The sequence below is a fragment of the Hyperolius riggenbachi genome, chromosome 1 (genome assembly GCF_040937935.1).
Source record: "Hyperolius riggenbachi isolate aHypRig1 chromosome 1, aHypRig1.pri, whole genome shotgun sequence".
Taxonomy (NCBI): domain Eukaryota; kingdom Metazoa; phylum Chordata; class Amphibia; order Anura; family Hyperoliidae; genus Hyperolius; species Hyperolius riggenbachi.
Genome location: NC_090646.1, coordinates 301442639 through 301469275, shown reverse-complemented (window position 1 = coordinate 301469275; position 26637 = coordinate 301442639). Strand labels below are relative to the sequence as shown.

The 26637-nt window shown below is 43.1% G+C and overlaps 1 protein-coding gene across 1 annotated transcript in view; it reads left to right on the top strand.

The window, feature by feature from the left end:
• Nucleotides 1-26637, top strand: part of MRPL54 (mitochondrial ribosomal protein L54) — a 66080-nt gene that overhangs the window by 32153 nt on the left and 7290 nt on the right. The window contains exon 2 of the mRNA XM_068233792.1: nt 972-1122. Coding sequence (XP_068089893.1) covers nt 972-1122 — 151 coding nt within the window. The remainder of the gene's footprint in view (nt 1-971; nt 1123-26637) is intronic.

Here is a 26637-nt window from a genome sequence, read left to right as displayed (position 1 = left end):
CTCCTCTAATCCCTGAGTCACCTCAGCTTTGCTTGTAAACAGTGAATCGTGAAAGTGATCATGTTTCAGCTGGGCAGGGAAATAAATGGAAGAGGAGGAATATATTATAGATAAAAAGAACCCCCAGCATACAACTGAATGGAGATGGCTATTAAAGGGCTAGTGCTCCTAAGGTATGTGATAACTCCAAACCATAACAGCAGAAAATGTTTTTAATGCAGGATTAGCATCATTATCACTTAATACACTTGCTGTTGAAATTAGATTTTTATGGTGACAATCCCGCTTTCAGGCTACTTACACACCAGGACGTTGCGTTTAGGGGACGTTATAGGGCACATAACGTGCCCCTAACGCAACGCCTGGTGCTCTCTGATGTGGACGTCAGAGTGAGCCGCGTTGTGCAGCTCACTCTGGCGTCCGTGATGCGTACTCTTGGACGCATGCGGCATCACGTGGTCCCGCCCGGCCAATCGCCGCACAGAGCGGCCGTTCCAGGAAGTAAACACTGCACGTCACACCGTGCAGTGAATATTAATTAGCCATGTGCCTGGCCGCTCTCCACTCCCCAACACTACTGAGCATGTGCGCACAGTCTAACGCAGCTTAGCCGTGCATAACGCACAGCATGCAGCACTCTCAACGAATATGCTGCGTTACAAAGTAACGCAACGTGGGCACTGTGAACAGCCAATTGATTTTTCATTACTGTGCGGTGGGGCTGCGTTACAGGCTGCACTAACGTGCGCCTGTAACGTCTTACTGTGAAAGCAGCTTCAATAAGCAAGGGGAGATGTATAGCAGTACTTAGGAACTCCTAGGCAAGCTATTGCCATCCCAGTTTACAAATGTGTATTTAATAATATAACATTATACACATAATACAATATGTTAATCGATAGTTTTCCTTTGAATGGAAAGGTAATTTGAATTAATGCCATGTAGTTTTTCTTGTTTTTGTTTATTAACAGTTGTTAAAGGCAAAGGACTTGCCAAAGACATTCAGAAAGGCCCTGAAGTGTGCAAAGAGCCAGATAAACTGATCACACATGCTATGGGATTGAATATATATAAGGCTGGTGTGGATGTCAAGTTGAGGGATGATTCTCAGTATCCAGAGTGGTAAGTGGCTACTTTTTCAAGTTTACTTTATCAAAATGTGTTTTTTGTTTTGTTTTTTTTACTGTAGATGATATAGGCAAGCCTGTGGAATTGGACATAAAGGGGCAAAGGTGCGTACACACGATTGTCATATTTAACAATTGTGCATCAGTCTGCATGCGTATTCAGGGTCTATGGCTAAAAGTATTAGACGCAGAGGAGGACAGACATGCAATTTGCATTGTTTAAAAGGATATCAATATGTCCGCCTCCATATTCTACTGGTGTGTTTGAACGCCAAATAAGAAACAAGTGATGCACTACTATATTATAGGACAACTCTAGTGAGGGATATGGAGGCTGCCATATTTATTTCCTTTTAAGCAATACTAGTTGCCTCGCTATCCTGCTGATTCTTTGCCTCTAATACTTTTAGCCACAGACCCTGAACAAGCATGCAGCAGATAGGTGTTTCTGACATAATTGTGAGACCTGGCAAGATTAGCTGCATGCTGGTTTCTGGTCTGATTCAGACAATACTGCAGCCAAATAGACCAGCAGGACTGCCAGGCAACTGGTACTGCTTAAAAGGAAAAAAATATGTCAGCATCCATATACCTCTCACTACAGTTGTCCTTTAGGCTGGTTTCACACCAGGACGTTGCGTTTTAGGGGACGTTATGGTCGCATAACGTGCCCCTAACCCAACGCCTGGTGCTCTCTGCTTTGGACGTCAGAGTGAGCCGCGTTGTGCAGCTCACTCTGGCGTCCGTGATGCGTACTCTTGCGGCATCACGTGGTCCCGCCCGGCCAATCGCCGCACAGAGCGGCCGCTCCAGGAAGTAAACACTGCACGTCACTGAGTGCAGTGAATATTAATTAGCCATGTGCCTGGCCGCTCTCCGCTCTTCCCCAACGTTACTGAGCATGTGCAAACAGTCTAACGCGGCTCTGCCGTTTACAAAGTACTGCATGCAGTACGTTATATTATGGCGCAGCGTTACACTGTAACGCAACGTGGGCATTGTGAACAGCCCATTGATTTTTCATTGCTGTGCGGTGGGCTGCGTTACAGGCTGCTCTAACGTGCGCCTGTAACGTCCCACTGTGAAACCAGCCTTAAGTGCAAGATAGCCACCGTGCTATATTTTATACATAGGTTCTCAACACATAGTAAGCATTCTCCAGGAAGTGCTTGAACTTGTCATATTAATGCATGTGTAAAGTGGTATTTGAGGGCAGGGAGGGTCAACTTACCCATGTCCCCAACTTTTACTGCTGCATTGCGCACTGCACTCTTCCTGTCTTCGAGCTGGGAAGAAGAAAGTGTAGGGAAGATGGGAAAACAGTGTGCATCGCAGTGGCGAGCAATGGTAAGTTAAGCCTCACGGCTGCAACCTGCACTCCCTGTACACACCAGGACAATTTCGCCTTTTATAAAAACTGTCCTCATCCCCAAGCATGCGCAGTTTTTAAAGCTTTAGAGTTTTATAGCAGAACATAACTTGGAAAGGGAATAAAAAAAAAATCCCACAGCAATTCACCTTGCCAGCGGTTAATAATCCAGCATCACTTATAAATTTAAAGAGGAGCTTTAACCTAGGAATGAACGTAATTTCAATCAGAAGCTGATACTGCCATCTTTTCTCAGTGCATCAGGGACATAATGCATACATTTTTTAATTTAAATCGGTCTGAGGAAAAGTTTTTCAATAGGCAACCACTGACCTAATCATTTATAACTAAATATTGTAAAAAATGTATTCATTGTTTTCACTACAGTTCCTCTTCTAAGAATGTACATCAGTATGAGGTAAGATTTTACAGAGGGCAGACATTGACTAAATTATAAATTAAAACCACTTTATTACCTAGCCATTGTTTACAGGGCTGTGGAGTCGGTACAAAAATCTTCCGACTCCAACTCCTCAGTTTATGAAACCACGACTCCGACTCCGGGTAACCAAAATGGCTACGACTCCTCGACTCCGACTCCTTGTCTAATATTTAACAGCGCTGTGGATTTTGTACAAAAATCACCCGCCTCCTCAGTTTATGAAACCTCCGACTCCGGGTGCCCAAAATTGCTTCGACTCCAACTCCGACTCCCAAGCCCTGATTGTTTATTCATGTCATTCAAGGGCACACCTGGCTATCTATACTGGGGAGACTTTTATAAAGTGGCACATCTGGCTATGTATTAGGCAGAAAGGGGCTAATAGAGAGACACAACTGGCCATCTATACTGGGGGAACTAATAAAGGGGGACATTTGACTATACTGGAGGGGACGATAAAGGGACACAACTGGCTATATGGGGGGGGGCTAATAAACGGGCACATCTAGCTGTAGAGGGAGGGAGCTAATGAAGGGGCACATCTGGCTATCTTTATGGGGGCTAATAAAGGGGCACATCTGGCTATCTATAGTGAAAGTGGGGGTGTAATGCCTGGCAGATCTCCTATCTTTTCAGCTGCTATGCCCCAATCTACCACCACCTTCTTTACCCTATGTGGCTAGTCCCCGCTTGAACAGGAGGTGAGGAAACAACACCTGCCCGACTTCGGTTACACTCAGGCCTTGGAGGTTCAAGATATAGCAGCTGAGGCCAAGAAAGCTCCGCTGCAACCGGCAGGAGGGATCCTTATAGGGGGCTAATAAAGGGGCAGTTCTGGCTATACTGGGGTAATAAAAGGCCACATCTGGCTTTCTATAAGGGGGGTGCTACTTAATGGGCATATCTGGCTATCTACACTTGGGAGCAAATACTGGGGCACATCTGGCTATCAAGACTGGGTGGGGCTAATACTGGGGCACATCTGGTGATGAATACAGGGTCGGGAGAACCATACTGAATGAAAAGTAAACACTAGCAAAAATCCACCTTTATTTAACCCTCTGAGCGGTATGGGCGAGCTGCTGGGAACGGGAACTCGTCATGCTGTTAAATCACTCACCAGAGCGATCGCGGGTGCCCCCGGGAGCTCCTGCCGCTGCTGTAGGCTCTCTGTGTCCCCCTCTCCTTGCTGAGCATGTTGGGCGGCAAAATGAGTGATGTCCATCACTCTCCAGCGCAATTGCGGGTCCCTCCGTTTCCCCCTGTCATTGCTGCACTTCTCAGGAGGCAAGATGGAGGATGTGCAGTCCTCCCCAGCACGATCCCGGGTGCCTCCTTGAGCTCCTGCTGCCGCTGCTGCCAGCGATCGTGGGTCCCTCCGTGTCCCCCTCTCATTCCTACACATGCTGTGGGGCAAGATGGATTATGTGCCTCCCCAGCGCGATCGCGGGCACCTCCGCTGCTTCTGCCAGCTCTCTATGTCCCCCTCTCCTCTGGAAGGCAAGATGGCGCTGTGCAGGCAAATTGTAATGACTTATATCATGTGTACTTACCGACACATGAATTACATCATTACACACAGAGTAACTCACAACCAATCACTGCAATATATTTCAAATGTGTTTGTATTAGATTCAATACAAACACCTGTATTGAATCAGATACAATATAAAAAGGCTTGGCAGTTATTTTTTTCTTTCTCTTTTCAGAGTCCCAGAGTCCAGTGCTAGTTGTTTACACCTCAGCTTCTGTGATTTCTGTGCTTTGATTGCTTATTTGCTACTTTCTGCCTTAGATTTATTCAGAGTTGCGTTATAGTCGTTTTAACGACTGCTGTAATTTCTGGTTCTTTGCTGCAGATTTTTTTTGTTGTTGCTGACCTTTGACCCTTGGTTGACCCGTATCCTGCTTACAGTCATGGCCTCAAGCTCGAGGGGGCGTCTCTCTAACCAAACGCTGCTGGACGTCTTTGAAGACACCGACGGCGACAGTTATGTGGAGTATCTGGCTGAGTCGACAGATGGCGATGTCCCAGGAGATCTCTTATCTGAATCTGAGACCAGCAGCGACAGCGATGGCGAGAGGTGGGTAGGTGATGCACGCACTTGGTGTGAGTTTGAGTGTAACGCAGGCTCCACCCCCTAGGTTCCCTTTCACTAGGGTACCTGAGCAGAAGATCGACTGTGACCACAGCCCGCTGGCCTACCTGGAACTATTTCTGAGCGATGAGGTAATCCAGATGATAGTGGAGGAGGCCAATCGCTATGCAGGTTCTCCAGGAGCAGGAACTGGGAACCTGTCACCAGCAATGATATCTGGGTGTTCCTGGCCCTCATTAGTGGTGGGGAAGCCGCTGCAGAAGTGGTACTGGACCACTAACAAGATCCTCGCCACACCGTTCTTTGGTTCTGTGATGCCAGAGTACTGCTACAGCCTCATCATGAAGTACCTGCACTTCGGGAACAATGAGGACTTTGATGAGGCCACCCATCCCGCTCCCAAGCTGAAGAAAATATGGGACATCTAGCAGCTCATTGTTGGCAATTTCCGGAATGCCTACATACCGGAAAGAGACATCACCGTGGATGAGAGTCTCATGGCATACAAGGGTAGACTCAGCTGGGTGCAGTTCATTGCATCGAAAAGGGCCCACTTTGGGGTGAAGTCTTTCATACTCTGTGAGTCCCAGTCCTGATAAATCTGGAACTCTGTTGTGTACACAGGAAAAGGCACAAAGTTTGCTCCGCAGTACAGTGAGTATGGGTGTGCTACCTCCTCTGTGCTCACGCTTATCGAGCCATTGCTGGTTCAGGGGTACTTTCTTACTACGGACAACTTTTATACCTCCCCAGAACTGTACGAGCACCTGATCCAGCACAAGACTGACGCATATGGCACGGTGAGGCCTAACTGACGCCATATGCCACCTGCCTTTTCTGTCAGGAGGTTGAAAAAAGAAGTTGTTGCCTGGCAAAAGGGTAAAATCATGGCTGTGCGGTGGAAGGACAAACGGGATGTGTGCATCCTCAGCACGGTGCACAATGCTGAAACTGTGCGCACTACTACCAGAGGTAGCAAGGAGGTGGACAAGCCCAAAGCCATCATGGACTACAACCACACCATGGGAGGTATGGACAGGGCTGATGCAGCCATAACTCTTTTTACCCGGCTGTCCGTAAACAGCAGCGGAAATATTATAAAAAGATTTTCTGCCACCTACTGGAACAGTGCCTGTGGAATGCGTTTTTGTGCTTTACAGAAAGCACAGTGAAAGGCCTGTACCGCACCATGACTTTGTGTGCCAAATGTGTGTAGCCATTTGTGCAAAGCATCCCCCACCAGAGTCAGTTAGACCGGGGCGCAGAGCGTCCTATGTCGTGAATCCGGCACGACTTTCTGGATGCCACTTTGTGGAATATTTGCCAGCGACCGCACATAAGGAACAACCCACAACAAGGTGTGTAGTCTGCTGCTCCAAAAAAGGCCCTGATGGGAAAAAAATCTGAAAGTAGACCTGTACTTATTGCCCGGACTGTGATGTGGCACTTTGTGTAATCCCTTGTTTCAAGGTGTATCACACAAAGGAGGTGTTTTAGGGGTAAACCCCTATACTGTATTTTTCCCAGAGCGTCATTCGGACAGCACCCCTAATGAGACTTGTCTCCCTCCCTGACTGAGAACAGGAAGCTGAAATAGATAAAAATGTGCATGCAAGATAGGCAGCAGTATAACAGGGAGCAAGTACCTCCAGCACATCAGTTCAGTTTCCTGTCCCGGTCAGGATGCGTGGGAGAGTCAGTCAGGCGGCAGGGGCGGCGTTTGTTGGACTCCTGGCTCAGATCGTTCAGTGAACGAAGTGGAGTCCTGCAGCGTGAAGGAGGCTACTCCTGAGAAGGCAGCGGCTTTATGCGCACAGGCGGGCGCAACAGGAAGTTCCATTTTCCGAAACGGGAAGTCGTCATGCGCCGGCGTCCCGCATGACAGATACCCGGATATGCATGGAAAAGCGTGCAGAGGCTGTTTGGCGGCACGGGCCACGGCGGTAATTAGCTGTTCCAGGTTGGGTAATTATAATTGTTATTTAAATGGTTTGCTCATGGTCCATATGTCACTTTTACTTCAGCGGTGAGCATGGAGGACGCTGCAGGTTCTACCTCTGCAGACTGCAGAGCCAGGCCTAGATCTCTCTCTGGCAAGTAGCATATGGGGTTTTTATCTGCTTAGCTTTGATAATTATTGGTTATACAAGGGATAATTTTGTTTTATGGTCATTTTGGTTTGTTTATTTCTAGCCTAAAAGAACAGACAAGACTGATAAAATCAATCCACAGACCACGCAAGTGGGTAATTGTCTGTGTCTGTTCATGGTGTGTTTGATGGAATTGTTTATTATTTGAGGCTAATAGGGTTTGTCTTTTTTTCAAACTCGCTCTTATCAAGCGAACGACAGTCTGTACACACGCCCGATTTAGCAGGCGCATGACGGGACGTTCAAACGACCCGTCGTTCGCGGAAATCCGACGTGTGTATGGGCCTTAAGACAGACAAGGCTGATAAAAAATGTTCCTCAGACCAGTCAGGATAAGCATGTAAAGATTGAGAAGAGCTGTGCTATCTGCAATACTCGTTTTTCAATTTCCTCTTCAAGAAAATTATGTCAAGCTTGTACTGAGAAAGTTGTTAAAGATGCGTCCCCTGTTCCTCTGAAAGGATTCATGGGCTGGATGAGGGCAGAAATGTCTTCAGCCATTAAAAAAAATTAAAGACTCTGCCATAGCTTCTACGTCTGCCTCTATCCCTGCAGTATCTACTGCAGAGGTATCAATGACTCCTATTACTGAGAATGCAGATAATACAGCTACTATTGATCCTCCTGGGTCTCCAGTATCATTGCTACCTCCCTTGGTTCACAAAAGGAAAAGGAGGTATCTAATTATCTTCACTCTACTGCTTCTACTGATTTATCAGAGGGAGAGATTTCTGAGTTAGAAGATATTTCAACTGAGGAGGATTTGAATAAGTCAGAAAAACTTCAGAGATTTGCCTTCTCTCCTGATCTGAGAGATCTTTTATCAGCTATGCACAATACAATGGGGATAAAGTCTGAGCAGAGATCCTTGACACCTCTAGATCAGATGTATCTAAGTTTGGCGGATCCTCAATCTCATTTTATTCCACTTCATTCTACTGTAAAAGAATTGATTAAGAAATAATGGAGTAATCCTGAGAAAAGGGCTTTTTAGCCCAGGTCTTTATCCAAATGGTATCCCTTTAGTCCTGAAGATCAGGCATTTTAGGGTCCTTCGCCTAAACTGGAACCTTCACTTTCTAGGGTGTCAAGGAACACTGACTTATTATTTGAGGACTTTGGAAGTCTTAAAGACCCTGTTGACAAAAAAATGGATAATATTTTACGCAGAGCCTGGGAATCATTCTCACTTACCTTTAAGCCCGCTGTGGCTTCTACTGCTGTGGGCAGGTCCTTTAAAGTCTTGGTTGTTGAAAGTACAAAATAGGATTGCATCAGGAGTTCCCAGAGATTAAATCTTAAATGATTTTCCTAATTTATTGAATGCTACTAATTATCTTACAGATACAGCTGATGATACAGTAAAATTAACAGCAAGAAACACAGCCCTTGTTAATTCAGCAAGGACGGGAGTATGGATCAAAACATGAAACGGAGATAATTCGTCTAAGGGCCTGTACACACTGCTGCGCTTTTAAAATCGCATGCGATTTTTAAATCGCAAGCCTTCGTGAGAATAGGAAAAGCGCATCGCACCAGTGTGTACAGGTCTCCACGATTTTTATTATTTTTCAAAAGGCGATGTGAAAAGCGCAGCGCAAGCGCAGCAGTGTGTACAGGCCCTTAATCTAGATTATGTGGTATCCCTTGTGAGGGTGCTCTCTTGTTTGGTTCTAAATTAGATGAAACTCTAAATAGAACTGCTGATAATAAAAAGAACTTTCCCACCAAGAAAAGACCTTATCTGTTTAAGCGGTCCTTTCGTGGACCCTCCAAAACAGATTCAGGAAACAAGCAGACCTCAAACAAAAAGAGATGGGCTCCTTACAGGCCACATAAATCTAAGCCCAACTTTGCACCCTCCAATAAAACAGATAAGCAATGATGCCAGGATCCCGGTGGGAGGGAGACTGGCTCATTTGTTCGAAATATGGTGGCCTCAGTTCACAATTCAGTGGGTGTTGAACATCATCTTGGAGGGATACAGAATAGAGTTCGACCAGTCCCCACCACAAAGATTCTTTGTCACTCCCCTCCCAGCAGATCCAGATCGAATCATGTTTCTTCAAAAGGAAGTTTTCTCTCTTCTCCAAAAAAGAGTAATAAGGGAAGTCCCATCATGCCAAAAAGGTCTCGGCTACTACTCTCCAGTGTTCCTGGTAAAAAAAAAAAACCTCAGGGAAGTTTTTGCTTCATTCTAAATTTGAAGGGCCTAAACAGGACTGTAAAGTACAAAAAGTTTAGAATGGACAACATTCGCTCTGTAATTCATCTCTTACAGAAAGATTGCTTCCTAACATCTTTAGACCTCAAGGATGCTTACTGGCACATACCAATACATCTGTCATCTCAACAGTTCCTAAGATTCGCTATTCTGGTGGAAGGAAAGGTAAGACACTTTCAATTCACTGCATTACCTTTCGGATTGTCATCTGCGCCTTGGTTATTCACTAAGGTGATGGCTGAAGTTCTAGCGGTGCTTAGACTGAAATCCATTAATGTAGTCGGATACTTAGATGATTTCCTATTCTGGGGTCCTATTCAGTTTTTGCCCAGACTCCGACAGCCCTACAGTTTGTTCAAGATTTAGAGTGGCTTGTTAATTAGGAGAAATCATCATTACGTCCTAGTCAGGTCATGGAATTTTCAGGGTTCAGCATTTCCACTGTAGAGGAGAGGGGTTTTTCTGCCTAATAGAAAAATTACAGCTATTACAAATTCTATTTTTTTCGTTTCAGAATGCAAGAACCATTTCTCTGAGAAAAGCCATGTCTCTGTTAGGATTATTGACAGCCGGCTTCCCAGCAGTTCAGTGGAGTCAGTTTCATGCAAGACCTATATATACAGTTATGGATTCTAAGAGCCTGGAACAGGAGGTTATCGGTTCTGGACAAGAAAGTGTTAATTCCACACAACGTGAAGGTGTCTCTATTATGGTGGCAGAACCAAGCACATCTTTCAGTAGGTCGCTCGTGGAGCTATCCGACTCAGAAAGCTCTGACTACGGACGCCAGTTCATGGGGCTGGGGAGCTCACATGGATTCCCTTCCGGCTCAGGGTCAGTGGTCCAGGAAAATTAGTTTGAATTCGTCAAACAGCAGAGAATTAGAAGCAGTTTGGTAGGCGCTGCAACACTTCAGTTATCATCTCAGAGAAACACATGTGACAGTAAGGACAGACAACAGCTGTGTTGTAGCCATCTGAACCGGCAAGGTGGAACAAGGAGTGTGATTTTGTGGTCCCAGACTTCTCAGATTCTGTTTTGGGCAGAGAACAATATCAAATCTTTGACAGCTGTGCATCTGAGGGGCACATCGAATTGTCTGGCAGACTTCCTGAGCAGGAAAAGACCGGATCAGAACGAATGGTCTCTCAACCACTACATATTCCAACAGATTGTAGATCAGTGGGGAAATCCGGAGGTGGATTTATTTGCCAGAAAGGACAATGCAAAATGTCTCAGGTTTTGTTCCCTTTATCCGCAGGACAATCCTTGGAAGGTGGATGCATTATCAATAAACTGGGATCAAAACTGATGTACGCGTTTCCACCCATACCACTTTTACCGAAAGTGCTAAGGAAGATTGTACAGGACCAGGCTCGGGTTATTCTCATTGCCCATCTATACAATACAATAACATTTGTAAAGCGCTTTTCTCCCATAGGACTCAAAGCGCATAGCTGTGTCTCAGATTAATACAGGGTTTCAGGCTGGGTTGTGTTACAGAGGAGATAGTCAGATGTTCATGAATGCCAGACTGAAAAGGTAGGTTTTCAGTTTAGACTTAAATGCTTCCAGGGATGGGGCTGTCCTGATTGGGTGTGGCAGGGAGTTCCAAAGTGTAGGGGCAGCATGACAAAAGGCTCTGTCTCCAAAGGTTTTGAGGTGGACTCTGGGTGTGACCAAGGTGTTACGTCCTTTTGATCTAAGATTGTGGGGGGTGTGATGTAGTTGCAACAAGTCCTTCAGGTATCCAGGGCCCAGATTGTGCAAGGATTTGAATGTCAGTAAGCCAATCTTAAACAGAATTCTCCATTTTATTGGTAGCCAGTGGAGTCTATGGCCAAAGAGGCCGTGGTTTACGTTACTGCAGACTATAGCAGTGTCGGATCCGATTGTACTTCCACTACAACCAGATCTGTTAATGCAGGGACCAGTTTTTGACCCGAACCTGGAGCTCCTTCACCTTTCAGCATGGAGCCTGAATGGAGCATCTTCAAAGCTAAAGGGTTTTCCAATGGTTTGACAGAGACTTTGATTCAAAGTAGAAAGAAAGTGACTCGACAAATCTATCAGAAGGCCTGGAGGGTGTTTAATGCATGGTGTACAGAAAGATCACTGGAGGCCAGATCATCATCTTCGGTTTTAGAATTCCATCAGAGTGGATACAAGAAAGGATTGAGTATAAGTACTCTGAAGGTGCAAGTGTCTGCACTAAGTGTTTTTCTGGAACGGAAACTTGCTCAAGAAGAATTCATCATTTATTTTTTTTTCATACACTAAAAAGGTTGAAACCGGTGGTGAGGTCTAAGATTCCAGCCTGGGACTTGAATACGGTTTTACAAGGATTATGTGAACCTCCTTTTGAACCAATTGAACAAATATCGGAGAAATCTCTATCATTAAAAACAACGTTCCTTATAGCTATTACAACAGCTAGGAGAATAGGGGAGATTCAGGAGTTATCCATAAAAGAACCATACTGTATAATCGCGGGTGATATAATTACGTTACGCCCAGATATTACTTTTCTCCCTAAAGTAGTATCCACGTCTCACAGGACTCAGGATATCTTCATACCCTCCTTCTGCGAAAATCCAACTAATGAGAAAGAAAAACATTAAAGCGGAATATAACCCTGCATTTCAACTTTGCTCTAAAACATTATTTACAGCATATTCTATGCAAAAAGCATTTTTTTTTTACTAGACCAGCATTGGAAGGGTTAAACACAGAGGTTTAAAGTTCCGTGGAGAGATATGCAGAAGTTCAGATTGTTACATTCTATTTAGTTAAATGTATCTGTTGAGAAATGTTACACACTCTTCGGCTGTCTTCCAGCTCCTTCTCAGTCAGAGAGAGTGAGTCACATTCAACACTTAGATACATTTATGTAAACAAAATGTATCTATGTCAGCTTCGGATCGTCTGCAGAAATCTCCAGGAACTTTAAAGCTCTGTGTAACCCTTCCAATGCTGGTCTAGTAAAAAAAAAAAATGCTGGTTGCATATAATATACTGTAAATAATGTTTTAGAGCAAAGTTGAAACGCAGGGTTATATTCCGCTTTAACACTGCTTGGATGTCAGAAGGTGTCTCATTCAGTACTTGGAAATGACTAAACATGGGAGGAAGACAGAGGCAATGTATGTTCTTTTTTTCCTGCCAGATTCAGAGGAAATAAAGCTTCTAGAGGTACATTATCCAGATGGTTTAAGCAGACTATTGCTTCTACCTACAAGACTCAGAATATGCAACTATCATCTTCAATTAAAGCTCATTCTACAAGAGGAATATCAGCTTCTTGGGCAGAGAGGGCAGGGGCCACTATTGAGCAGATCTGCAGAGCTGCGACTTGGTCCAGTCACAACACTTTTGTCAAACACTATAGACTTAATATTCTGGCCAGTGCAGATTTAAGTTTTGGTAGAAAAGTGTTACAGGCTGTAGTCCCTCCCCTAAAAAGAATTTATCTTCTATATCTTCTCATTAGGGGTGCTGTCCAAATGACGCTCTGGGAAAGATCAACTTACCTTCGGTAATGTCTTTTCCAGGAGTCAAGAGGACAGCACCCCTACAACCCACCCTGTCTTAGGGTTAATAATTTAATTAAAGTATTTTTTCAGCATCAATGGTTGTCCGTGCCTTTTTTTTATTTCTGAAGTGCTGGAGGTACTTGCTCCCTGTTATACTGCTGCCTATCTTGTTTGCAAATTTTTATCTATTTCAGCTTCCTGTCCTCAGTCAGGGAGGGAGACAAGTCTCATAAGGGGTGCTGTCCGCTTGACTTCTGGAAAAGACGTTACCGAAGGTAAGTTGATGATTTTTTTTTTTTTTTTTTCCTGCCTCCATATATTTATTTCTGCATTTATTAAAAATGCAAGATATTTCTGTTTGGGATTAATACATTTTCTTTTCTTTTTTGACAAGAATTTGTGTTTGACACTTTTATTATACTCATAATGTATACTAAACTGTTGCTTGGCTCATTTTGGTAAGTTACAGGAAAAAGGGTTATGAAAATTAATTGAACCACTTTTTGCACAGAAATCCTGTGGAAATTGAACGCCAGGGAGGTTAAGAATCAAATATCCTCAACATACATTCTGGCAGGAACAATCATTTTAAGTTTTCTTATAAATGGGAGAAACAGCCTAGTAAAATTTTGGAAAATGTCACCCAAACCACATAAGTCTATACCAGGCATGGGCAAACTTGGCCCTCCAGCTGTTAAGGAACTACAAGTCCCACAACGCATTGCAGGAGTCTGACAGCCACAGTCATGACTCATAAAGGCAAATGCATTGTGGAACTTGTAGTTCCATAACAGCTGGAGGGCCGAGTTTGCCCATGCCTTGTCTATACAGTGCTGCCCATAATTATTCACACCCCTGGCAAATTTTGACTTGGATACTTTTATTCAACCAGCAAGTAATTTTTTTTTTTTTTTTATTTAAAAAATTTTTTATTGAGATTAATAGAAAAAATACCGGTACATAACAACTTTGGAGGAAGTTAAGCTGTAGTACTTACAACAACATCTAGATTATTACCTATAAAAGGGATCATACATACATCAATGTCATAACAGATTATGCAGAAACATAACTCTCTGTGTTGGGTGTGAGGGAGACTCACACAGCTACACAACACAGTCTTCATATTGTGACATATTTACAATTCTCAAATTAAATCCCTCCAATGCACTAAATCTTATTTAGAAAAGATTATCGAAGAAGAAAAGAAAGTAGGTCTATAGAACTACTAGAAAGTAGAGAGAGGAAGGAAAGAAGGAAGATAAGAAGATAGGAGAGTGAGTCGGGGACTCTTATGTTAGTGTCATTTTACTATCAGGTGGAGGAATGAAAAGTGGTTTCTCCCCAAACCTTATCAAACTGATAATATTTATCGGTGACCTTAGCTGTAAGTAATTCCATTCTATATATATGGGATAATTTAGCCAAGAACTCCTGTGTCGTGGGTACGTTTTGATCTCTCCAATGTTTTGAAATCAAGCATCTGGCTGCTGATAAGTAGTGATTAAGTAACCTCTGGGTATGAGCCTTAATTTTAAGCATTGGTTTTGCCAATACACATATCCAGGGGTCTTTGGGGACTGAAATTCCTGTTTGCTTGAGGATAAGAGAAAGAATCTCATCCCAAAATGTACTAATGTAAGGGCAGGACCAGAAAATATGGTGCAATGAACCAACCCTCCCACAGGATCTCCAACAAAGTGGGGAAACCTCGGGGAACCACTTGTGGAGACGCTCGGGGGTCCTGTACCACAACATCATGATCTTATAAATGTTTTCCTTTGTCGTTACACAGATAGAAGTCTTGGCTGCTTTAACCCATAACCTAGACCATGAGTCCTTTGTTATCTCTATACCACATGCCTCCTCCCGATATGTCATATAATTGTGCTTAAGACTAGAATTGCTACGAGTAGGATCATTTACCCAAGTATATAATAATGAGATTAGTCCTTTTTGTTGGGGGCCCATCTCCCAGATACACTCAAGTTCTGACTGCTTAGGAAAAATCAAGGAAGATGATAAAGAACGTAAAAAAATCCTGATTTGCATGAACTGGAGGAATTGAGAGTTGTCTAGCTGAAATTTTCCTTTTAGAGCATCAAATGATAGCAGTCTGTTGTCGTAAGGGTCCAGTAAGTCCTCAATGAACCGAATGTGATGAAGGTGCCATCCGGAAAAGTTGGAAGAACTTAAGCCAGGAACAAAATCGGGAGACCCTAGTACCAGACGTAGAATTGAGTTCTGTGGTAGCAGGTCAATTTTTTTCCTTAGTAATTTCCATAGATGTAGGTTATTTGTAATAGAGGAAAATATTTTTGCAGATTGTGGTATAGTTTTAGAGCTAGTCCAAAGAACAGAACTAGGGTGCCATGGTAAGAAATGATGAAATTCCATTTGCGACCAGGAGGCATGAGGAGATTTAGAAGTCCAGGCTAGCATCTGACGTAGTTGACAAGCTACATAATAATTATAAAGATTTGTAACCGAAAGTCCCCCATGTTTTCGCTGAAGCATCAATACTGATTTTGCTATCCTAGGTGGTCTATGGTGCCAAATAAATTGAAATAGCTTACGCTGTAGAGGGAGAAAAATGTGTTTAGGTATATTTAATGGCATGACAGACATTAGGGACAGTAACTTTGGGAGGGAGTTCATTTTAAATGAAACCATTCGACCGAACCATGATATTGGGTAGTTTTCCCAGTTGGCTAGATCTACCATCAATTTAGAAATCATGGGAGTAATATTATATTGAACTATTTGAGAGGTGTGTTTAGGGATATTTACGCCTAAATATTTCAAGGATGAGTGTTGTAATCTGTAAGAATATCCCATCATAGTGGAGGATAGTTGGCGATCCGAAATATTTAAAGGAAGAACTTCTGTTTTAGAATCATTGACCTTATAATTGGAAAAAGATCCAAATAGTTCAAGTTCTGATTTTAAAGATGCCAGGGAGATTAACGGATTACTCACTGTCAATAACACGTCGTCAGCGAACAACAAAATTTTATATTCCTGATCCCCAATAGAGATACCTCTGATATCAGGGTTGCCCCTTATCCTAGCCGCCAGAGGCTCAATAGAGAGTGCAAATAGCAGAGGGGACAAGGGGCAGCCCTGACGTGTTCCATTGAAAATGGAAAAGTAGTTATTGGGGTTTGTATATGGAATTTTAAGTGCTACTAAAGGATTAAGATATAATTTTTGTATGGTATGAAAAAAGTTACCTGATATCCCCATAAAAGTCAGAGATTGGAACAAGAAAGACCAGTTTAAGCGGTCAAACGCTTTTTCGGCATCTAAACTTAATATAAGTGACTGAATTTTATGATGATTATTATAATCAATAATATTTAATGTACGTCTAATGTTGTCTCCGGCGTAACGTCCTGTAATGAACCCCACCTGGTCCAGATGGATCAGCGATGGCATGAGTACTGATAATCGGTTTGCTAACAGTTTGGAAAATAACTTGAGGTCCGTGTTTATAAGGGATATTGGTCTGTAGTTCTTACAATCTAAGGGATCACGTTCAGGTTTGGGTATCACTACCATATGGGAACGTAGCATGGAGCTCGGAATCCGCTCACGATCTGTAAAAGCATTGAATAAGTCTGTTAGTTTAGGGAGTAAAAGATCAGCAAACTTTTTATAGTATGCCACCGTGAATCCATCCGGACCAGGTGCCTTATGCGGTTTCAGAGTGTTTCTAACTTCTTCCAATGTGATCTGAGCATTCAATGAGGCCGCCTGACTTGATGATAGTCTAGATAGTCCGCAGCTTCTTAAATAATTGTTTATCTGAGCTAGACTAGGCTGAGGTGTGCTTTTTGTCTTGCTTTAGGTTATATAGAGCTAAATAATATGATTTGAATATGGAAGCTATTTCCCTGAGATCATGCTTTATATTCCCTTTTTTGTCCTTCAATGCAAAAACCGCATTTCTGGCTCTTATTCCCCTCAACTTGTTGGCCAAGATTGTATGTGCTTTATTCCCTTTCTCGTAGAATAACTGTCTGGTAAAAGATATAGCTCTTTCAATTTTAGTAAAGTGAAGATCTGAGATAGATTTACGAATGCTCTCAAGGAGGTTGTACCTTGCAGTGGTTGGGGATTTTTTAAACTGTTCCTCTTCTTGGATTAATTTACTATATAAGGCCGAAAGCCGAGAGTTAAAATCCTTCTTGCGTTTGGACAATAGCGAAATAAATTTTCCCATTATAGTGGCCTTGTGAGCTTCCCAAATAGTTGCTTTGCTAATGACCGATCCCTCATTAATAGAAAAAAACTCCTGCAATGTTTGTGTAATGTCCTCTACCACTTCTTTATTCGTAAGTATGCTATCGTTTAATCTCCAGACTGAGGGTATGTAGGGAGAATGGGTCAGATTTAGAATAACATCAATGGGGGCGTGGTCAGACCATGATATGGGTCCGATGTGAGAGTCTGTTAGACAGGAGAGAAGGGGAGGGGGAATTACAATATTAGCGCATCCCATATTTGCAATTTTAGATAGTACTTTGTCTAGGAAAGGTGTTTGGTGTTCATTTGGGACATAAATAGTGGCGACAATCATGTCAATACCGTGTAGTGAGCCACGTATAATCAGATAGCGACCCCGGGGATCCTTACAAACATCAGTCACTAAAAAAGGACAAGAATGGCGAATTATGATAGCTACTCCTGCTTTTTTGGACTGTGAACTGGCTAAATACGTCACAGGGTATGATTTGCTCTTTAGAAAGCCTGGCTTAAGACTAGAGAACCTTGTCTCTTGCATAAAAATACAGTCTGCTTTTGATCTTTCCAAATCACGTAAAGCCAAGTAACGCTTTCTGATCGAATTAAGTCCCTTAACGTTTAACGATAAAAATTTAACCATGATCGTCCCAAGTTAGGCTGCTTAACTGATATAGCACAGGATCCCCAGGGTCGCCCCCTCCCAAAGTTTTCTTAACAACTGATTGAGTCCCCGACTCTGAAGAAGAAAGAATAGGTGAAAGAAAAGAAAGAAGAGAACACATTGCATACTGTTAACTAAGACAATAGCTCTATCTGTGAGCACCTGAGTATATAATGTAAATAGGTAGAGCAAAACATGTTTAGGTTTTTTTTTTTTTACCTGAGTTTAACACAAACTCAGATTGGGTGTGACCCTCTTCACACCGCAAGAGGGGAAACATACACTGCTCGACCGGCCACATCCGATCAACAAGCAAATCCCCCCCGTCCCTGCATTCCGCCTATCTTGTAAAAGTCACAGAAATGGCACCCTAGTTCAGTCATCCTGCACTTTAGTAGGAAATCTGGATTGATGATTTGAGGAATGTGTGGTATCTGAGACTTTAGTAGGAGATGGCTCTGGTGTTGGAAGACGGAGGCCCAGACCTTTTAAGAGGTCTCCAGAATCTTCTGGGTCTGAGATTGCATGCACCACTCCCTCCTTAGTAGCAATAAGTTTAAAGGGATATCCCCAACTATAAGGGATTCCCTTTTCCTGTAACAGCCGAGTAACAGGTCTGAGTTTCTTCCTTTTTGCTAAAGTAATGGGAGAAATGTCGTTTAGTATTTGTATTTCCGTACCTTGATAGTTGTAGGAGATCGTATTCCTGGTTGCCATTACTATACTCTCTTTGGCTTCATAAAAATGAAAGCGTGCAATAATGTCACGGAGGAGTGGGGCTCCAGTAGGTCTGGGGCCTATAGCACGATGAGCCCTGTCAAAGCGCCACATCTCTTTTGGAATTTCAGGTGATATAGTCTCACAGAGATTAGTTAAATACTGCTTGATGTCTGCATGGCGAACTGAATCAGGAACTCCCCTGAAACGTAGGTTCTGTCTGCGGTCTCTATTCTCACTTGTCTTCTTGAGATCTTTGCAGATCCGCCACTGAATCTGTCAATCTGGCGTTTTCCTCCTCGAGATATGTGCACCTGCTTTGCAAGGAGCTTACATCTTGCTCAAGGGTGGAAGTGCGCGATAGCGCGATAGAAATATCAGATCTGATGTCAGATAAAGCTGATGTTATTGTGATCTTTATGGATTGTGACACCCTTTCATGCAGGTCTGCTAGGCACCCCTCTAATACCCCTTTCGTGATGTATTCAGCCGCTGGGTCCGTCTTTAGACGCCATCTTGGAGTGCTCGGCTTGTGAGGGAGGGTTAGGCCTCAGGAAGTAATGGTCCAGTGCTCGGCTCTGCTTTCGCCCGGAACGGCGCTTGCCACCCATAGATTTGTTCCACAGACACTCCGGATTCTCACCCCACCGTTGGTAACGATCTCAGGGTGCGCTGCCGTTTGCTATCGGTAGCGGCGCACGGGACAGGACGGGAGCTCGGAGATCAGGCGGCCATCTTTGATCGTGCCGCGCATGCGCCCCCCCAGCAAGTCATTTTTTGATGGGGAATAATATAGGTGTCTCCCAAAAGATAATTAGACGATGTACAAGAGGCATTATTGTGGGGGGAAACAAAGCATTTCTCCGCTTTTATTTACGATTGAGCAAAATGGGTCCAGTCCAAAATTATTCATACGTTTCACAAACTTTCACAGTCTGTGGGAAAATTCCAAATTGTATACCATTCCAAATAGTCCAAGCTGTTCTGAAGCATTCTAATTTCCCTGATTAATTGGAAATGGCTGTTTTAGTCAACTCAACAGGTGAAAAACATCAACTCTCTACAATTGGTTTGTGGACAGTCATGGCTGAGAAAGGAGCTCAGTGAGAGGGACCTGCAGCTGCGCATTGTGGCTGCTCACAAGTCAGGAAAGGGCTACAAAGCCATTTCAAAATGTTTTCAAGTTCCAGTGGCTACAGTGCAAATTATTATTAAAAAAATATAAGATGTTCTGCACTGTGGAAAATGTCAGAGGATGTGGTCAGAAGCCAAAAGTGACACCTGTGCTGGCCAGGATAGTGAGAGAAGTGAAAAAGAATCCACCACTGAGGTCATCCTGGTGAATCTGGGGTCTGCTGGTGGCAATATCTCAAGGCAGACAATCCAACGGACACTGCACATTGCTGGGTTCCACGGATGCAGACCAAGGAGGATGCCAATTCTCCAGATAAGGCATACAAAGCTGGCTTGGCCTTTGCAAATGCTCATCTGGACAGAGAAGAAGACTTCTGGTCTTTTGTGTTATGGTCAGATTAAACAAAAATGTAATTGTTTGGTCACAATGATATTTCCTTCATTTGATGTAAAATAGGATAAGCCTTCAACCCAAAGAACACCATCCCCACTGCCAAACATGGTGGTGGGAACCTAATGCTTTGGGGGGTGTTTTCAGCCAATGGACCAGGGAACCTAATCACAGTAAAAGGCACTATGAAAAAAGAACAATACATGAGGAGTCTCAATAACATCATGCAGTCTGCAGAGAAACTTGGCCTTGGGCACAAGTGGACATTTCAGCATCACAATGATCCAAAACACGCACCAAAAGTGGTGAAGAAATGGTTAGCAGACAACAACATTAACGTTTTTGTAGTGACCCATTTAGAGCCCTGACTTGAATCCAATAGAGAGTCTGTGGAGGAAGCTAAAGATCAGGGTGATGGCAAGAAGACCCTGCAACCTGAAAGATTTGCAACTCATTGCTAAAGACGAATGGGCAAAAATACCTGTGGAGACATGCAAAAAGCTGGTCTGCAATTATAGGAAGCATTTGATTGCTGTAATAGCCAATAAAGGCTTTTCTATTGATTATTGAGAAGGGTATGAATAATTTTGTACTGGACACATTTTGCTCAAAAGTAAATAAAAGCTGAGAAATATATTTTTTTTCCCCACAATAATGCCTCTTGTACATTGTCTTATTATCTTTTGGGAGACACCTATGTTATTTCCCATCAAAAAATGACTTGCTGGTTGAATAAAAGTAACTTTAACCACTTAAAGACAAGCAGGCGTATTAAAACGTCCTGCTGGAACTTCTTAACAGCTCCAGGACGTTTTTATGGGTTAAGCAGCACTGCTGCTGCTGCTGTTCGCCTGTACACTTGCACGTGAGATCAGTAAAAGAGAAAAAACACAACAAAAAATACACCTTTATTTCCAAATAAGTTGTCCCCATACTTTGTACTAGGGACATAATTCAAATCTTGTAATAACCAGGACAAATAGGCAGATAAAGTGTGTGGGTTTTATGTACAGTAGGAGTGTTTATATTAAAACTATAGGGGATGAAATTGGAGAAATAGTGTATTTTATCATTGTTCTTCCATTTATAATGCATAGAAAATAAGGTAATTACAGAAAACAAATATCAACCCCAAAAAGCCTAATTGGTGGTGAAAAAAACAAACAAGATATAGATCATTTCATTGTGATTAAGCTATTGGCAAATGAAAGGGATGAGCACTGAACTTGTGGCTTGCTTCACTGATGGTGACAGCTCCTTTGACCCTCATTTTGTAAAACATAGCCTCGTCACTAGGGGGGAGGGGGTTAAAGCCTGTGGTCCTTAAAGAGGAACTGTAAGCTCAAAATAATTTATTGCCAGCAGGTAGCCTATACCCAATTTATAGATGAAAACCCAGTATTTTCTGCTAGAAATCCAGCATTTTGCTGGAATCACACCTTTAAGTAGGAAGCCACGCCCCCTCATGAGGCTGCTCCGCGGCTGTATATTCATTAAGCTTGTGCGCACTGCCTTCTGGGTAGTGACATCATGGGTTGCTAAGGGGGAAAAAAACAGCAGTCCTCACTGTTATCAAGGTGGGACATGTGCACGAGGCAGAAGAAGTTTATCTTGCAGCCTCCGATGGGATGATTGATCATCCCTCTCTGCCCTGTGAAGCTGCCGCTGCCACTATCAGGTCAGCGACATGTGTTTAACTCTCCTCATCCCAGCTGGAATCCCTCTTGTCAGCTCTTCCTACAGCCTCCGATGATCTTCTAACTCTGCCTGCATGTCATGTGCATTCACCCGACATGCAGGCAGAGTTAGAAGATCATCGGAGGCTGTAGGAAGAGCTGACGAGGGATTCCAGCTGGGATGAGGAGAGTTAAACACATGTCGCTGACCTGATAGTGGCAGCGGCAGCTTCACAGGGCAGAGAGGGATGATCAATCATCCCATCGGAGGCTGCAAGATAAACTTCTTCTGCCTCGTTCACATGTCCCACCTTGATAACAGTGAGGACTGCTGTTTTTTTTCCCCCTTAGCAACCTATGATGTCACTACCCAGAAGGCAGTGCGCACAAGCTTAATGAATATACAGCCGCGGAGCAGCCTCATGAGGGGGCGTGGCTTCCTACTTAAAGGTGTGATTCCAGCAAAATGCTGGATTTCTAGCAGAAAATACTGGGTTTTCATCTATAAATTTGGTATAGGCTACCTGCTGGCAATAAATTATTTTAAACTTACAGTTCCTCTTTAAGAGGTTAAAGCACATTGTGTTGGTTTTATTTCAAATCCATGCAGTTGTGTATTTCTTGCAAGAAACCCCAGAGCATATTGTAACTCTTTTGCAGTGGATTGTTGTAAGGTTGCAATACTGTTTCTCTCACACTACTTACTGCTATCTCTATATATGTACTGTAAACTGTTGGGTTTAGCTAATGCTTCTCATTACATCCCTATTGACTTATATATATATATATATATATTGTCATGATGTATAAATGCATAGTCACTAGTAATGTTAATACCTATCATAAGCCTCTAACAATTTATTTGACGTGTTACATATTACCATGTTCTTAGCAGCCTTTACAATGTACAAGTATTTAGTAGGTACTCTCATTGCCAAATTGTACACCGTCTGTATTTTATCCAATCTTCCCATCCGTATACTTACCTGTTCAAATTTTGTAATGCCACTTTCAGTAAAGCTTTGTTCTTTGTTTAAAAAAAAAAAAAAAAAAAAAAAGGTTGCAGTACTGTAATATACGTATTCCTGTGTAATATGCTTAATATTTATTTTATTCTTAACGTTTTTTTTTTTAAAAAGTGTTGTTCTCCCAAACCTTTTTAACCCATTTTTACACCCTTGCAGACTGGTTTAGTCAAAATTAGTTTCTTGAGCTGTGTAGTGCTCCACAACCAGAGATCAACCAACCAGTATAGGCCATGATATAGGGGACTATGAAAGAGATGGGTAACAAAGCCTCCCCCAAATTCTTTGTCCACATTGTCATCCATGATTACCCCCACACCTGTTGGTGTTGTACCCAGGGCTGTGAAGTTGAGAAGTCAGAGCAATTTTGGATACCTGGAGTGGGTGATTTCAATAAACTGAGGAGTCTGAGTTGGATGATTTTTGTGTCAACTCCACAGCCCTGGTAAGAATTAGACTAAAGATGGCCACTAATGATCCAATCTTTTTCATCCAATTTTACCAAATCTATGTAGTATAAGGGTAAATTGAGTGAATATATTGAATTGATCATTTAGGCAGTTCACATATATTACATAAAAATGGTGAGATTGGATGAAAAAGATTGGAACATTAGTGGCCACCATAAGGAGTCAAGGAGACTGAGTCAGAGCAATATTGGGTACCTGGAGTCTGAGTCTGTAGTTTCATAAACTGAGGAGTTGGAGCCAGGTGTGTTTTTTTTTTTTTGTATCCACAGCCCTGGTTGTCCCTTTGCCAGATATAATTATTATTAATTTTATTTATAAAGCACCAACAGATTACCCATTGCAGGACGATACATACATACAATGGTACAAAGGATGGCAGACATAATGTAACAAGTATACAACATAGGTCAAAGTTATACAAGGCAAGCAGGATATAAAATGCATGATCATGTGATTTTGGGCTGGTTAAGTACATCCAGCAGTTTATCTAAAAGGTGATGATAGAAAAGGAGCACAATGATGGGGGCACAGGATCATGTAGAATACACTCGAGAGGAGAGGACCCCGCCAAAGGCTTACAATCGGGGGGGGGGGGGGGGGGGGGTAGACTCACTAGGTAGTGCTGCAGAAGTATTCAGCAGGGAGAGTTACTGCATGGTAGGGGGTGGGTAGGCCATCTTGAAGAGATGGGTTTTGAGCACTTGCTTGAATGTGTTGGAGGGGGCAAATATTATGAAAGGTGGAAGGGAGATCAATATTGTGGTGGAGGCTCTTGAAAAATCTTGCAGGCTCACATGGGAGTGGGAAATGTGTGGGACAGTTAGGCAAAGGTTGTTGGAGGACTGGAGGAGGCATCCTGGTATATATCTGTGAACAAGTGCCCACATTTATAGCCCAAGCACAGAATCTTGAAACGTATCCTGAACCGCACAGGGAGCCAGTGCAAGGATTTACAGAGAGGGATGTGTATGCAGAATGGTGAGAAGAATGGATGAGCCTGGCAGCCACATTCATAACTGATTGAAGAGGGGCAAATGTGGTTTGACCACCCTTGACTGCCTAATGCTGATCGGCGGGCGCAAGATGGCTCCCCCAGGACTGCGTAACACCGATTTGGCGTCAAGTCCTGGGGGCGGAGATTGTGGGGGATCACGCATCGCGCAGCTCTGCTCCGTCAACCGTCCCCCAGCGGCGATAGCCGCTATCAGACTGTTAAACGGCAAAAACGCTGTCTGTTTACATTCTACAGCGCTGCGATCTACTGCAGCGCTGTACTGGGGATGGCCATGTCACTCAGCTGTCCCCTAGAGAGGCTCCGATCGCAATCCCATCTCATAGGCTGATGCCTGATTGGCTGGCTGGGGGAGGAAACTAATACAATAAAAAAAAAATAGCAAAACTTATTAAAAAATAAAAATAAATAAACATCACAGCAGCTATCAGAGCCCACCAACGGAAAAGTCTGTTAGTGGGCAGAAAAGGGGGGGGGGTGGATTCATTTTTGTGCTTAGTAGTTATGGCTCTGCAGCGAGCCATGAAAGCTGCAGAGCACTAATTTAAAAAAAAAAATAGCCTAGTCACTAGGGAGGTGTAAGCCTGTGGTCCTTAAGTGGTTAAAGTGTAACTGTCGGGCATAAAATCAAAAATCAATTATTTCTTTTTATCTGGTAAACAAGTAATAAGGATGCTAACCAGGTAATCCAAAAGTTAAAATCACTATTACTTTTCTTGTTCATAAATGATCATTCCCCAGTTCACCTGATTCTTATTTGGTACACACAAAATTTGGTACACAAAAAGGAAGTTGCAGGGCATGCTGGGTTGTCCTTTTTTGCTTCTCTACTTCCCCTCAGACTTAACTAATGCAGCGTGATTGGCTGAAGCCTCTTTCCTCTCTGATTGCCCCATGCTGAGACAATGCACTTTCTATAGTGAAGGGCGGGCAAATCAGGCAGAGGAGAGTAAGGGAGGAAATTACATCAGGATTGGCTTCAAAATAGCCACACTTAAAATGGGAAATGCTGAGGTTGTTTTTTTTTTGGTTTTTTTTCTGTAGAAAAATCACTAAAATCAAAACGTGAACAGTGCAATACATATGTTATGTAAGTAGAGCAAGTATTTATCTGCTCATATATGTGGTTGTTTTTTTTCTGATATAGTATTGCTGACAGCTCCTCTTTAAAGAGAATCTGTATTGTTAAAATCGCACAAAAGAAAACATACCAGTGCGTTACGGGACATCTCCTATTACCCTCTGTCACAATTTCGCCACTCCCCGCCGCATTAAAAGTAGTCGAAAACTGTTTTAAAAAGTTTGTTTATAAACAAACGAAATGGCCACCAAAACAGGAAGTAGGTTGATGTACAGTATGTCCACACATAGAAAATACATCCATACACAAGCAGGCTGTATACAGCCTTCCTCCTTTTGAATCTCAAGAGATCATTTGTGTGTTTACCTTCTGTCCCCCTGCAGCTCTCATCCACTGAATACTAGTGACAGGCTGATTGTTTCTTCCTGCAGACAGCTCTGCCCTGTCTGTAATTACTCAGTATGTGTCAGCCAGCTCCTTTCACAGCCTAACAGGGGAGGATTTTTATCCAGCTCTCTTTCACTGCTAAGAGAGCAGAGACACTGCTGGCTTATGTAAATAACACCCACACTGGAGTGTGCTTAGAGGGGCCTGGAGAGGGGTGTGCATAACAGATCAGCACGGAAGAGTTGGCAGCCTTCCAGACACAGGGCGACAAGTCCGACGGGAAAGATACAGAGACGGTGATAGTAGAAAGTGCTGCAGTAAGCCAGAGCACATTAGAATAGGTTTAGGAACTTATAGGATGGTAGAAAAAAGGATGACATTTTTGTTACAGAGTCTCTTTAAGGGGAGACAAATTACTCTGTTTCACTGGGTCTCATAAACACACATTACACTTTATTAAAGTCTGCATGACAAAATACCCCCAATTAACCCCCATAAAATGCAAGCCTTCAAGTGTGTACAGCCTAACCATACACAGCCGGCCGTGTCATTCACACTGCGCATACATACACATAACAAGTGTTCTGCACTCCCGGGAGTATTCTTCCAGTTGCTGAACCTCTACTTGATGTATGGACTATTGCCTCAGATCCAGATTGCGTAGACAATGCATTGCATATCAAAAGATACTGTCCCAGTGATGACCTCCAGGATAATCAATCCACTTGTGTATGCATAAATGACAGTTCATCTTTTACTCCAAAACAATTATTGGAGGGGGAGTGGAGACTAGCATACAGTGTTGTATGGCCGTGTGTAGGAGGCCTTAAGACATTATGCTGTAAGTCCCCGCTATAGATGCATGTATAAACAGAGCGGTACCAGGAGGGC